The sequence below is a fragment of the Oxyura jamaicensis genome, chromosome 7 (genome assembly GCF_011077185.1).
Source record: "Oxyura jamaicensis isolate SHBP4307 breed ruddy duck chromosome 7, BPBGC_Ojam_1.0, whole genome shotgun sequence".
NCBI lineage: Eukaryota > Metazoa > Chordata > Aves > Anseriformes > Anatidae > Oxyura > Oxyura jamaicensis.
This window is the reverse complement of record NC_048899.1, coordinates 15,263,036-15,276,953: the sequence shown is the minus strand read 5'-3', so window position 1 is coordinate 15,276,953 and position 13,918 is coordinate 15,263,036. Positions and strand designations below refer to the sequence as shown.

Here is a 13,918-nt window from a genome sequence, read left to right as displayed (position 1 = left end):
TCTGGTTGTCCTGTTTCTGCAGGTAAAAATGGAGATCTCCTTCCGACTACAGAAGAGGCTGAAGAACTGGAACGGGCCCTACAGGCTGTAACTTCTCTTGAGTGCCTGAGTACCATTGGAGTACTTACACAGACAGATGGTGTGCCAGTTCAGGAGCTGTCAGATAGAGGGATAGGGGTGTTCTCTACAGGTGCTGGAGCTCCAGGAATGCAGTCCTTGAGTCGAGAGGTTAACACGGATCTGGGGGAGCTGTTGAATGGGCGTATAGTACATGATAATTTCTCTGGTCTGGAGCTGGATGAGAACTTGCTCCGTTCTGCTACCTTGTCCAACCCATCTACGCCCCTGGCAGGGCAGATCCAGGGGCAATTCTCAGCCCCAGCCAACGTCGGCCTTACTTCTGCCACTCTGATAAGCCAGAGTGGCCTTGGGGAGAGAGCCTTCCCAGGACAGTTTCATGGACTTCATGATGGCAGCCATGCCTCCCAGAGGCCCCACCCTGCCCAGCTGCTGAGCAAGGCAGATGACCTGATCACCTCACGACAGCAATACAGCAGTGACCATTCACACTCCTCACCCCATGGAAGCCATTATGATAGTGAGCATGTGCCGTCTCCCTACAGTGACCATATCACATCCCCTCACACCACATCTTTTCCTGGCGATAACTTGGCAGCTACCTTCTCAGCAGAGATGCCCATGATGGCACAGCACTTGCTCCCAACTCAGCTGGATGTGCCACTTAGCGGGGTGGTCAACCCCAGAACTCACTGGGGAAATCTTCCTGTCAATCTTGGGGACCCGTCTCCGTTTAGCAACCTTCTTGGTGCAGATGGACACCTCCTGTCCACCTCCCTGTCCACACCACCTACCACCTCGCACTCAGAGACCACACAGCCTGCCTTCGCCACTGTGACCCCCAACAGCTCCAGTGTGCTTCCGGGGTTACCGCAGACCAGTTTCAGTGGCATGGGTCCTGCCTCCGCTGAACTCATGGCCTCCACCTCCCCTAAGCAACAGCTCCCTCAGTTCAGCGCAGCCTTTGGGCACCAGCTGAGCTCCCACAGTGGCATCCCCAAGGACCTGCAGCCCAGCCACAGCTCCATAGCTCCTCCCACGGGCTTCGCAGTGACCGGTGCCACGGCTACCAGTACCAATAACGCATCCGCGCCCTTCACCACCTCCAACTGAGCTTGTCTGCCTGGCTATGTGCAGGTAGATGGGGGACCTGTGTTTTCTCTCTTTCCTTTCTCCTTTCTTCCTTCTCTTTATTTTTTGTGTTCTCTTTTTTTTTTTTTTTTTCTCCTTAAGAGGGGGTTAGGAAGAAAACCCCTGCTTCAGTACTGACCAGGGTTAGCCCCCTGTGAACCTTGCTGTAGCGTTCACATGTGCTTGTTATGCACCGGTGCTCATTTATTGCAGGCAGGTTCACCGTTCCCCAAAAATTCCTTAAGGATACAGCACAGTTACTGGATGTAATTGATCTTAGCAGTAAGACCTAGAAATGGGAAGATACCTCAGATTACTGATGCATGTTACTGTTTCCTAGGGTTTGGATCAGTGCTTGCCATCCCATTAGCATCTGCTAGAAAGTTTTCCTGTGGGCAGAAGTCTTTTTATTTTTTTATTTTTTATTTTCTCTCTTTTTTAAAAAAACAAAAAACAAAAAACTTTTTTTTCCAAAGGTAGCATCTGGCATTGAAAACTTGGCTGCACGCATTGATTTGAGAATGGTGCACTGAAGTCCTAAAACAAGACCATGGTTCCAGGATGAGTTTGGCAGTTTCTTAAAATAGTGTCTTGACCTCCTCCATGTGCGTGTTTGGGGTGCAGGGAGCAGCAGTTCCTTTTCTTTTGGTGAAGAAGTGGGAGTTCCTTCCTTCCAGAACTGGTCACTGTTCTTACCGCATGCTGACTTTTGTTTTTTATGATGATGATTTTTAATTCATTGAGCAGCAAGGGGACCAACTGACTGGTTGCCCAGAAATCTGAAGGCTGATGCAAAGTTAGCCCAGGGAAAAAACAAAAACAAAAACAAACAAACAAAAAAATAATAAAAAATAAATAAAACAAAAAAAAAAACACACAGAAAGATTGAAACAGAATCATGGTACAGTGAGGATTCCTGTGCAGAAATTCCCTTCCTTGCTGAATTACTGTGGCCTTGTAGCATTGATGATTTGCCTTTTCAAGTGTGGCTTTGTCCCAGACTCCTTGCCTGACAGGCTGACAGGTATTTCCCAGCTGAAACTAGAAGAATTTGGTTGGTATTCTGCCCATCCACACAAGTCTAGTTCAGACCCTTTGGTAAGTTCCAAATGGATGCATTTCTCAAATTATTACTAGCTACTGAGATGTCCTTGGTTAGCTTTTTTTCCCCTGGGAGCCATATAGCTTTTGAGACACTTCCAGGATTTGATGCTCTGTATGTGAAGCTGAATGAATGTAAGGAACTAGCAGGTACCTATCAGTAGTCATGGCTAACCAAAAGAGAAATCTCTAAAGCAAAATAGGGAGATAATAATTCCTCTTGTCTGCAGGACAGTTCTGCTTTTACTGCCTACCTGCTGAAGATAGTATTAAGACTCTTTGGTAGTAATTTCAGTTCTTAAAGAGTGGAGTCCACTAGCTTTTAGATTTATTTTATTAATCCAAGAGATAACAGCAACAGAAATCCTGAGGTGTTTACTTGTATCTCTTTATCAGGAAGTGAGAAAAGGAATTTGCTTGTGACTTTATAGGGCTCAAACTTGCTACTGTACTCTGACTTGGACTGTAAAAGTAACTTCTGTTTAATTAGTATAAGTCTCTACTCTTCTTCTTGGTTTGTTTCTGAGATGCAGATGAGAGAGAACAGAAAAACCCACGCTTCAGTCTCTGACTGTAGAAGACATTTCCTTCTACCTTAAAATAAAACATCCTACCTGCATGTATTCTAGTCTAATCCAGGAAATGGAGATACCAAGCACATGTTATAGGGAGGCCTAATACATTGTTTGAGCAAGGGATCATTGAACTAAGTTTACTTAGTATAGAAATTAATTTTTTAGCAGTCAGACCCGCAACAAAATCTCTGACCCAAACCTCTCCTTTCGTCTTGTTAAGGAACGGAGTTTAAATGGGACAGGTCTTGTCTTTTTTACTATCATAGCAATCATACTATCCCATTTCTTGAAAGATCTGTCCTCCTTAAACATAAAGAAGTATGGATGATGCGCATGTCCTGTCTGAAATTGCAAGTGTATGTGGGTGGAGGAAACAAAAATGATTTTGATGCTTCTGTTGTTATGAAGTCCTTATTTCATACTTGGTAAAATAGATCTTAATAATATAAGCCGAATATTTTTAAGTGGTGATTTAAATATGTTTGTAACATTTAAATGTTTTTAAATCATGTAAAAAGTTGAATTGAAGCCTATGAAATCCTGCTTGTGATTGTCCTGCTGATTGAGGAATGCCCAGTGGTATTGTGAAATGAGGCAAATCTGACAAGGCATTTATTTATTTTTGTATTATGTTCCCCACACTTTGTTGAGGAGACAACTGTTTGATTTGCAAATGATTTTCCTTGTGTCCATATAACTTCTTTAATGTGTTCTTGGATGACTGGCTGAAAAGGAGTGGAGAACTAGTATATCAAATGGTTAATCTGCTTGTGTATTCATGTCATTTTAGAGGATGTTAATTTCTTAAATTGGTTTCAGGACTTTGGTCTTGAAATTATTCTTGTGCCCGTCAAATTCTCCAATGAAGCTGCAGCTAGTGCAGATTAATTTGCCCCGCATTACATTTCTCTTTCTTAGCAATTGCTGGGTGGGAAGGAAGGAGAGGAACCTGAAGTCAAGTTCTGCTTGTTCACATTGGTATAAATTTCCGTGGAGCTCTTTGGTTTAAGGTCACTGTGTGTTTGTACTGGTGTAACTCAGAACAGAATCCAGCTCCTAACCTAAGCATTGATTTAGTCAGGAAATTTTAAAATTTGTCAAAGCTACGCAGGTTCATAATTCCCATTTGAAATCAATGGCCATTATGTACCTGTATTCCTTTAAGGCAACCTAGTATATCAACTCTCTTCCCCCACTTAGACTTCAGTTTTGTATATCCCTAGGTGTCTTTTCCCTGAAAAGTGACTACGTAACATTTTTCAATGAGCAAACTAAGTTTGCAATAAAGCTGCACTATTAAAAATAAATTTCTGTTTGTATACATTTGAAATAGGAATCCCTCTGTCTGGTCTGATACAGAGTTCTGAAATGGGCCACCACTCTTGCCTTTTCCTGGTTCATCTCCCGTTTTTTCACTGCCACCAGTACAGCCTACCAAGCAGTTAGGGGTTTTGATTTTAGGTTTACAGGATGAATCCTGCAGGTGGGCTTCTACACCAACACAGCTCATTGAGTTCAGTGAATCAGCGTCTTACTGTTGGGTGTGAGAGACCCAATTTGAGAGTTTGTGCAGCCAGAGATGTTTCACACCTCTTCCTCTGGGACGTATGCAGGTCTAGTTAAGGTAGTCCTTACGGTTGCTGTTTATGTGGTTCCCTAATAGAGTTCATGCCCTCTTGCAGAGGTTTTTGAGTATCATCTCCTCATACAGCAATTAGCACTCTAATCACCCTTTCACCAAAGTCAGTGTAGCAATTTCAGTCCATTCATTTGAGATGGTCAGTATCTATCTTGTCCTTTACATGTTAACAAATTGAATAAAGCTAGTTTAACTTAAAAGTTAATTTCCCGACATAAGATTTCAGTTTTAAAGAATAGAGGGGAAAAAAAAGAGGCCTAGAAAAAAATACCAGTAAGATTCATTTTGGTTAATAGCAGCACCTCAATTAGTCTTTACACTAAAGTGTAAGTACTGACAGAATGACACGTAAAGGTGTATGGAGGCTGGTCAGAAGCAGCCTCGTGCTGGCCTGGTATCTAAGACATTGTTAGACGTGCTTTGATGTTTCCTTTCACTTAGGAAGATTTCATGCCAACTTTGAGGGGAGCTGTATGTACCTGGATACCTCAAAGTTGATTTGTTCTTGGGCCTTGTAATTGCTGTGATGCAAGAAGATGGAAAAGATGTGTTGCGTTGTCCTCTACTGCCTTCCAGTCCCCCCAAGGTTCTTGCTTAGTTCTCTTGTTGGTAGCAAGCTTCATTGTATCTTTGGGCAGAGAAATTAGTGAAACATTTAAGCTGATAATGCTGAGGGGTAGCACAGGTGTAGGTCTGCCTCTTGGCCTGTGGAGAAGACTGCGACAGCTAGATGTCCCACTTCACCCAGCAGGCTAGCGAATGAGGAATCATACCTCTATCTCATTTGCAGACATTAAAAAAAGCCTTGAAGGTTACAGCCTGTTAGGTAAAAATCAGAGATGGTGTCACAAATAAAAATGCAAAGAAAAAGATACTAACAGCCATCCATAACCAGAAAGAGAAGCCAAAGGAAGTTGCTGCTTTTTTTGAAGAGGGAGGAGCTATTAGTTCAGAAATTTGGAAGCCCTGATGTGAGCTGTTACATACAGTCTGATGCAGCTAGCTCCAGGACACGGTGCAGGCAAAGGGCCTGCGGCTGAACATGCAGACTAGTTGCCAAATTCACTTTGGAGCTTCATTTTGCTGTAAGTACATCTAAATACAGCCTAGCATTGAATTGGCTTGCCAGGGTCTCAAGAAGAAGTAAAATAAACCCTGTAAAGGTGTCTTCACTGAGAAGTTGACCCTAGTGGTTAAAAGCATACTGGTCCGCATCCAAAACTCCAGCTACTCCCCCCGTTACTGCAGCAGCGTGGCTGTTGCATTTCCCTGTAGGCCTCAGCAGCGCTGATGAGCACCAGCTCATCAGCAGAAGAGCCAGGTCCTGGTGTCGACTTTTTGCAGGCTCTGGATGGCAGGGACAGTGGCAGGAGGAGTTTTCGGACAACTTAATCTGCAGTGAGGCATTTGTGTGGGTGTCTGGGCAGCTTTCCTCATGGGATATTTCTTTTTGCTTTGGTATTTTTGCCATTACATGTGAAGGGGAGTCTCCTCCTAATGTAGGTCTTTTGCAAGGCCCTATGGTGATGGAAATAGTAAATGAAGAAATAAGTTTGGGCTAATGCACCGGCCATATCATTAGATCTTTCTGATCTGATCATACGGTTGTTCTGGTCTTTTGGGTGACATTTAGTACTGGGGTGTTGTGGGCTGCTCCTCTTATCTCCCCTCTCTCCAGTCCTTCGTTTCCTTCCCCTCTGCATCCTTCACCATTCTTTTTTTAATTCCCATTCTCAGATACTTCTCCAATGTAAGTAATGCCAACCAGTAAGTCTTCTGTGGCGTGGTCTTGAGCAAATGTGACTGTAAAACGAAAAGGAGGAGAGATTCCAGCAATTCATAGCACACATTTTGGGTGCTAGAACGACCTGAAATATTTCACAGAGCAGTGAGTAAGATCTTTTTTAATAACACAGTGAGCGATATGTCATGAATTAGATGCTGAGGTGCCACCTTGATCCCAGGAGTGCACGTTAGCTGTGAACGTTTAGGCATTTTTAGCAAGCATCTATCTTTTCAGATTCCTCTTGTTTTGTGAAATGCATCAGCAGATAATAATGAAGAAAAATTTTAGGTTATTCCTTTTAATAGCTTGCATGAAGAAGTCCGACTAAAAGTAAGGATGGTTGGTGGAGAAAAAAAATCTGCATTTGTGTTTATGATGCTTAAACCTGGACTGTAGGTGAGGTCACGGTCATAAGAGACCTTAGTTCTCTCAGCTATATTTTTTGTCTTTACAACTAGACAATGTTGTTGGAAAATAAAAGTTTGGGGAAGAAAGAGGAATTACAGAAGAAGTATCTTGGAACAATTTTCTCACTCATGTCTTCAACCACTTAAAAAAATACAAAAAAAAAAAAAACCAGTGACTTGGTTTGGGGAGCTTTTTCCTTTGCTGTTCTGCTACTTGTCTCATGCTTGTTGAGTTCTTTGCTTTTCCCTGTTTTATTCTGCTTCCACATGCTTGTTCTCTGGCTACTTTGGAATAAAGTAACATAGTGGAAGCATGAGAGAAGACATTGGGTTTGGCTGTAGATGGACATCAGTAGTTGGAGATGCCTTTCTTTTTCCATCTCCTTAAAGTAAGTGTTGGCACCTTTTCAGTCTTGCCTGGCTCACAGAATTCAGTTTGGAAGTGAACAGGATGAAATTCAGGCTTTTGACCTTAAAACTGTACATAGTCGATGTAGAAAAATGCATTCTTCATACTCCTTTCCCTTGCTAGGCCCCCAAACACACAGTGAGGTATACAGAGTACATGCGTATGAACTTTGTGCGCACGTTGAACTCGGTCCAGCAACGCTATTGTTTTACCCAGTTTCTGTCTTTGTCAGCCAGTGCCCACTGAAGTGAACTCTGGGTAGGTGATGTCCCCTGATATCCTCTGGAAAACTTTAACTTTGGTGCAGATTGCTCTAATGTAGCTGACTCCTATGTCATTTGCTTCTACTTTGGAGTGGACTGATTTACCCTGAAATGACTCTAACCTGCGTCTTGAAGCGCGTAGTTGGTTCCAGTGAAAACAGATTCATTCTGAAGTGGCAGACAGTTCGGTTCTCATGCAAAATACCTATATCCTACCAGAAGGGGTTGAACCAGTTTCTCTGACAGTGATTACCTTCACTGTACAGTTTTGGGTATGTCTCAGGGATTCCTTGTGGAAATAAGGGCAGTTAACAAAAAAATAAAAAGTAAATAGTTTTAAAAGTAAATAATAATTTAAGGTAGAGCGTCATCTAAGTGAGAGCACAAGAAAGAGAAATCCTTGTTCAGTTTTCTAGTCCAGTGTCTGGCTTAGGGACTCTTTCTCTTCTCGGGGCTCTCATCTCAAGTTCAACATACAGAATCTTTTTCATCACGCTCAGCTTTAAACTTTTTATTTAAAGATACCCTTCCCCAATGAGCTTTCAGAATACTTATTGTAGATTTTAAGAGAAATGGTATATTAATTTATGCTATTAACATCACCTCATAAATTATAAGTTTTATACTAAAGCTGTATTGAGTGTAATGAATTATGTTGCATATGTGTTTTTAATAGCTATAAAATTATATACAAGCTTTTTTGGAAAAACAAACTAGTGAAGCACCTTTTTACACTGGATCTTTGCCGTGTCAAGGTGTACAGCTATTCTTTGCTACCTTGCAGATATCTATATCTATATCTATATATAGATATATATATATAAATAAGATAAAATGGTATCCTGTATCAACAAAGCATAGAACTCTTTTTAACCCTTATATTACTGTTCCTATAACTCTTTTTAAATTTTATTTTGAGTGTTACATTCTGCAATAATTTATCTGTGGTTTGTACCTATGATTAGAAATTTAGTTACAGGGTAAATAGATCAAAGTAAAAAAAATCCAACTACTGTAGCTGGAAGTTGTGAACCAAGTTTGTAAGACCCTTTTTTTTTGTTTTTAAATGTATTTATTTCCAGTTAGCTCTGTGAGTTGGAATTTGAAAAGTCAGAACATTAGGAATCTACAGTGTCTTATTCAGGAATTTTCCCCATCCTTTCCTCACAAAAGGAATTCCCACTGTGACTTATAAATAGAATTAGACTGCTTGTGTGCATGTATGTATTATATATACACACAAAAAATATGCATTGGGGGGGATGTATGTGCGATACGAATGTGTATATTGTATGTAGGTCCTAGTTTTGTATAGAGAGAAGTAGTTGAGAGGTGATGGAATGTATTGTAGAAATGTGATTATTTAGTAGGGGGTTATTATGTCCTCACTGTTGTATAAATAACTGAAACTCTCTACTACATAATCTTCTGTTATAAGGCTAACTCTGATATCATGTCAATTTTACTGTTTTTTAAATGAGTTGCATTGAGCCCTGTTTAAAATGCCATGAAAATACCAAGTTCCCAAAGACAGCCTTTAAATAAAATAAATGGGGGAGGAAAAGGGTTGGGAGAATTGAGTGTTATTTTTCAGAATAAATTCAAATGGGAAGGTCTGTATTTGGTGGGATGGTGTGACAGAGGAATTACTGTATTTTTGCAAATTAATACCCGAATCTCCCATGGTCTGACTTAGAAAATGTGGTCAACAATTGTACTTGTGTTTTCAAATTAGGTTGTAAGGGGTACTGTTTATGGACTGATCTCCATTCTGTAAAAGCGTCTTGTTTTCAAAGTAGATTCTTTTCTCTCCTGAAGGTCTTTGTGTGTCTTGATTTTTTGGAAAAAAAAAAAAAAATGCTGTTGTGGATTGCAGAGCAATATATACTTACAATCCAGGGAGTTTCACTTGTGCTGTGAAATTCTGAATTTAATTTTGGCCACTTCACTTTTCTCATAATTGGTGAAGCAAAATTTCTTTATGGGAGCTCTCACTCAAAACTGTGAGGAATGAGAAACACTCATGCTTTTGCTTACTCTTCATACTGTTCATCAGTTACAATATTTAGGCTGGAGAAAATAAAAACATAATTGTTATTCATTCATACAGTATCACTTTAGTGATGGTGATCCTGGTGACTTTAAAATCTGTTTAGAAAAACAGAGTTTCCAATATGGCACAGGCTTTTTTTTTTTTTTTTTTTTTTTTTTTTTTTTTAAGTGCAGTTGCAAATTGAACATCAGTGTTTTTGTACATCCCCCTCCCTCTCAGTATGTCCATGCCCCCAGACACAGCTCTCACCCCTGCAATTCCTTTCTTGCGCATGTGCATGTACAAGTGAACGGGCAGGGAGGTAGAAGTTGTCAGAGGCCTTTCCTTCTCGTCGTTTGGTGGTAATACGGGAGTTAGCAGCATAAATCTTTATGCCTTTATGGGGAAAAATAGGCCCATTTTTGTGTATACCTGTACAGAGATACCTGTATATGAGATGTTGGTCGCACTTTCCTGAATGTGGACTTGCCCTCATGATGTACAATAAATACATATGAATGCAATCGATCTAAATCTATATACACAAGCATACACATATGTAGATGTAATATACGTAGTATCACACACATTAGTTGTAACATAAGTGTGTGAGCTAAGGAGAGAAACTATCTGTGTAGCCTATGCGTATGAGGTAAGCACTAGTGCCAAACAAGGTGGTCTTGATTCCTCTGAAGGATTTGGATGACATCAATGATGGGTCTGATCTTGGTCACCATTGTTTTTTTGTTATCTCAGCCCTCAAAGTAGAATTTCCTTGGTACGTTTTTGCTTCTGTTTATATTAATATGTGTTGAGGCCTCTTGCAATGCCGACCTCTTCTGCTTCGCTGCTTCACTGCCTCCATTCCAGCTCCTCTTTGCCCCAGTATCCCTAAAGCTTATCTTGCTGGCAGTAATTGGCTTTAATGGCCCAATCCAGCTCTTCTTATGCATAGGGAAATTCTCTTGGTGACTGTAGTGGCAGCTGAACTGGGCCCTGAGCACTTGCTTGATCTTAGGTAGATTTTTCCAGATACTCAATAGTGCTTGACCATGACTGTGATTGATTTGCAGATGAATACGAGCTTTTCTTAGAAACTGATGCAAAGCTACCTAGCATATTAAAAGGTTAACCCAGCACCGTAAATTAGAGGTGAATACTCAAAACTAGAAAAACAAACCTTCTGAAAAAGATCTTAAATTTTCAGCCCCGGGGACAAAAAGGAGCTCAGTATGTGTTCCCATAAGGAAAGCAGCAATCAGAAGGCAGCCTTGTGCTGTTCTGAGCAGTGGTGGTGTCCTCAAACATATCAAGAGAAACACAGCTCGTTACATTTTATCATTAAACATTTTAAAATGAGCTGCAGAGTTGACCATTAGCATGCTAATACTTTGCATCTCACTGTGTATTGAATGATTTTGCTTATGCAAGAAAATTGTGTTAAGCATTTTATTTCCTGTTTTCTGGCTAAATTGAGTTCATGTATCCTTTTAGCAGAAAGCAGCTGTCAGAAACCTGCTCAGTCACATGTAAGCACTGTTGAAACTCATAGCCAGCTTACATTTCGGTTTCAATGGAGAGCGCTGTTCTGTCATCAAACCCTTCCTGCATTCCACACTTTCAGTCTGGGTATGGCATTATTTTTCTTGGCTACGATTCAGCCATGGAATTTTTGTCTTCCTTGCATTTCTATTAGAAAAAGGTAACTGATGTACTGTTCCATCTGAGCTTTCATGCAATCATACATGACAATTTCTATGATACATATGTTTGGGCGTGTGTATGGGTATGTCTGTGTACTGTGTGTGTATAATACATATTTATATGCACACATATATTCCGCTATTTCAGTTTATGTACGTGGAGAACATACTCGTTGGTTCTCTCCTGATATATACTCATGCATACGTATATTAAATATGTATATAGAGTGTAGATGTCCTGCATATACATGTGTATATGTTATGAACCTTGGTTGGCAATTTTTTTATTATTATTTTTTTTTTTACTTTTTGCAAGTTGCTGGCCCTTATGAAATATTTTCACTGAGGCTGCATTATATAGAAGAAATGGAGAAATGTGTTATCAAAGTTTTATTTTAAAAAGGAGACGTAATTATCTAAAGCCAATTGTAATTGTCTTTTGAATTTTTACTAGAAGGGTTGTTATTAAAAAAGAAGAAAAAAAAAAAAAGAAAAAAGAAAAAGGAAAAGAACAAAAACAAGCAGACAAGCCCTTACTCCCACCATCACTTAGATCGACATAAGAAAGAAATGGAAAAACAAATTCCTAAGTATTTATTTCCTTCAGGGTTTTCTGAGGCATACTGTAATCACATTCTGCCCCATCCCCCTTTTGTACAAAAAGAATTAATGATTCATGGTTTCTTTTACACAGCTTTCCCCATTACTTTTCCCCATTACTTCTTAAATCATTGTTCACCTACTAAATTTAGTAGTACTGATAGCACTAAGGAGATCTTATTTCTTCTGTCCTTTCCAGGAAAAATACCAGTGCATCACTATTGTGTTACATTTTAACATACTTTGTGGAGGATGGATGTTTTTATGAAGATGTCTGTAACAAGTCTTTAACTTATTTAATGTGAGAAGCCTTCATTGGAATCTGTTGTTTGTTTCCAAAGAGTTTCTGCAACTGGTTTTTCACCATCGTACTAAATAGTTGTTCCCTTATTTGATGCCTGAGGTTTTACGGTTTGGGTTTTATTGTTGTGTATGTTTTTCTTAATTTGCTTTGTTTTGTTTTTAAATTCCCCAAAATATTTATCTGCAAGTGGAGAAAAACAGATGTCAGAGTCCCAACCAATATCCTTTTGCAATGAACAGTAAATATCTTTATCCTAGGTTTAATGAAAGAGAAGGTGGCAAATGGACAATCTGAAGTGCTTTAGAGGGGATGGTCACTCTTTTTAAGGCTGTCTCAGAGAAGTTTGTGTTTGGTGTCATTTTAAAGGTAACTTGATCATACTTTGATATCAGAAACAGCCTTGTAACAAAGAGCCTCGTACAGTTGTTTGGCCACTAAGTTAAAAGCATAAAGTTGCAGTGGGAAAGCAAAGGTGAGGCAGTGTAATTGAACCAGTGAATTGTAGCTTGCAAACGTAACCGATTTTGAAGTAACTGCATGGTAGCAAGGATTAGCAGTCTCTTACACCCCTTCCTTGTTCGCTTTCATCCCTGACATGTGTTCGGCATACCGTACATTGGGAAAAATAAACAACTTGCTACAGCAAAGCTAAATCCACCTAATGACTGCTTAAAGGGAACATACAAACTTGCACAGCCGCATCCCGTACCGTGGTGTTAGCTGGAAGACCAGCTAATGGGCACAGAAAGCCCACTTGTGTCTGCTTCTGCAGATGTGTGCCGCTTTTGGAGAGAGCAGAGCATGGGGGTATCCGAGGAGAGCGGTCACTCGGTGCAGTCCCAGCAGCGACAGCAGCTCCTGGTGCTGCTACTGGTGCCAGAGTGCTCACTGACAGCACTCCAGGGGCGTGCAGGAGAGCTCCTGTTTGTACCTTCCCTTTAAATAGGAAAAGTTGGCTCACATGTTCCTCATACTTCTCAATGAATGTACTGTATTACCATTTAAAAAAAAAAAACAAAAAACAAAAAACAAACAAACAAAAAAAAAAACAAAAAGAAAAACAAAACAAAACAAAAAAAATCAATGAAATGATAATAGATTGGTCTCCTTTTGTTATCTGGTCCTTGTTTAATTTGTTTAAGGGTTTTTGTATACAAAAGTTTACATTTTTATGTATATTTTTCTTGTGTAAAAACTGATGTAATATGTGTATAAAACACTGTATGTATTATCTGTATATAGTGTGACAAAATGATTTTCTTTCTTTCTTTTGGATGTATTAATAAATCTTGCTGTGAAGTAGCTGTGTTTTCTATGATGAAACCCTCTTCTCCAAGCCATTTTGCTAACTCCCAAGTTGTATGAATATTGCTCAGGCTGAAATCTAATCCATAAACTGATGTGGGTTTTTTGTTGCTGTTGTATTTTTTTGAAAAATATCCTAAGTACAACTGTCCTTTGTTTGGGTAGCAGTAGAGTCTGATTGTGCTCTGGTTTATTCTATATTGCTTTTTAATAACATTAGCTAATTAGTTTTGCAAACAAACTGGGGTCTTCAGTCTCACTCCTGATTCTAATTATAGTGCTTTCTAGCTCTGGATTACTGACCCAGGGAGCAGATCCTCTTCATCTTGTTTTCTGTTGTGAGCTGCAGAGCTGTACTTGAAATATTATTTAAGGGGTATATAAGACAAAATTCTATCACATTATGTTGTGTTTTTGGGGACTTGAATATATATATATACATATACATACATACATACATACATACATATATATATATATATATATATATATCTGCTTCATCATTGAAACTGGTAAGTTGCAGTTTGGTGCTGAAGATGCCACTGGGGCCCTCTCAACCCTGGGCAGGATGGCTGGGCAGGGGTG

General features: G+C 39.8%; 1 protein-coding gene across 5 annotated transcripts in view; it reads left to right on the top strand.

The window, feature by feature from the left end:
* Positions 1-13,043, top strand: part of INO80D (INO80 complex subunit D) — a 50,140-nt gene extending 37,097 nt beyond the window's left edge. For 2 of the 5 annotated variants that reach the window (XM_035331854.1, XM_035331851.1), the window contains one exon: positions 23-11,634. In XM_035331854.1, coding sequence (XP_035187745.1) covers positions 23-1,191 — 1,169 coding nt within the window. In that variant the 3' untranslated portion in view covers positions 1,192-11,634. Of the gene's footprint in view, positions 1-22; positions 11,635-11,923 lie in introns of those variants that run through there. The other 3 variants (XM_035331855.1, XM_035331852.1, XM_035331853.1) reach the window with 3 other exon arrangements.
* The last annotated feature ends 875 nt before the right edge of the window (positions 13,044-13,918 follow it).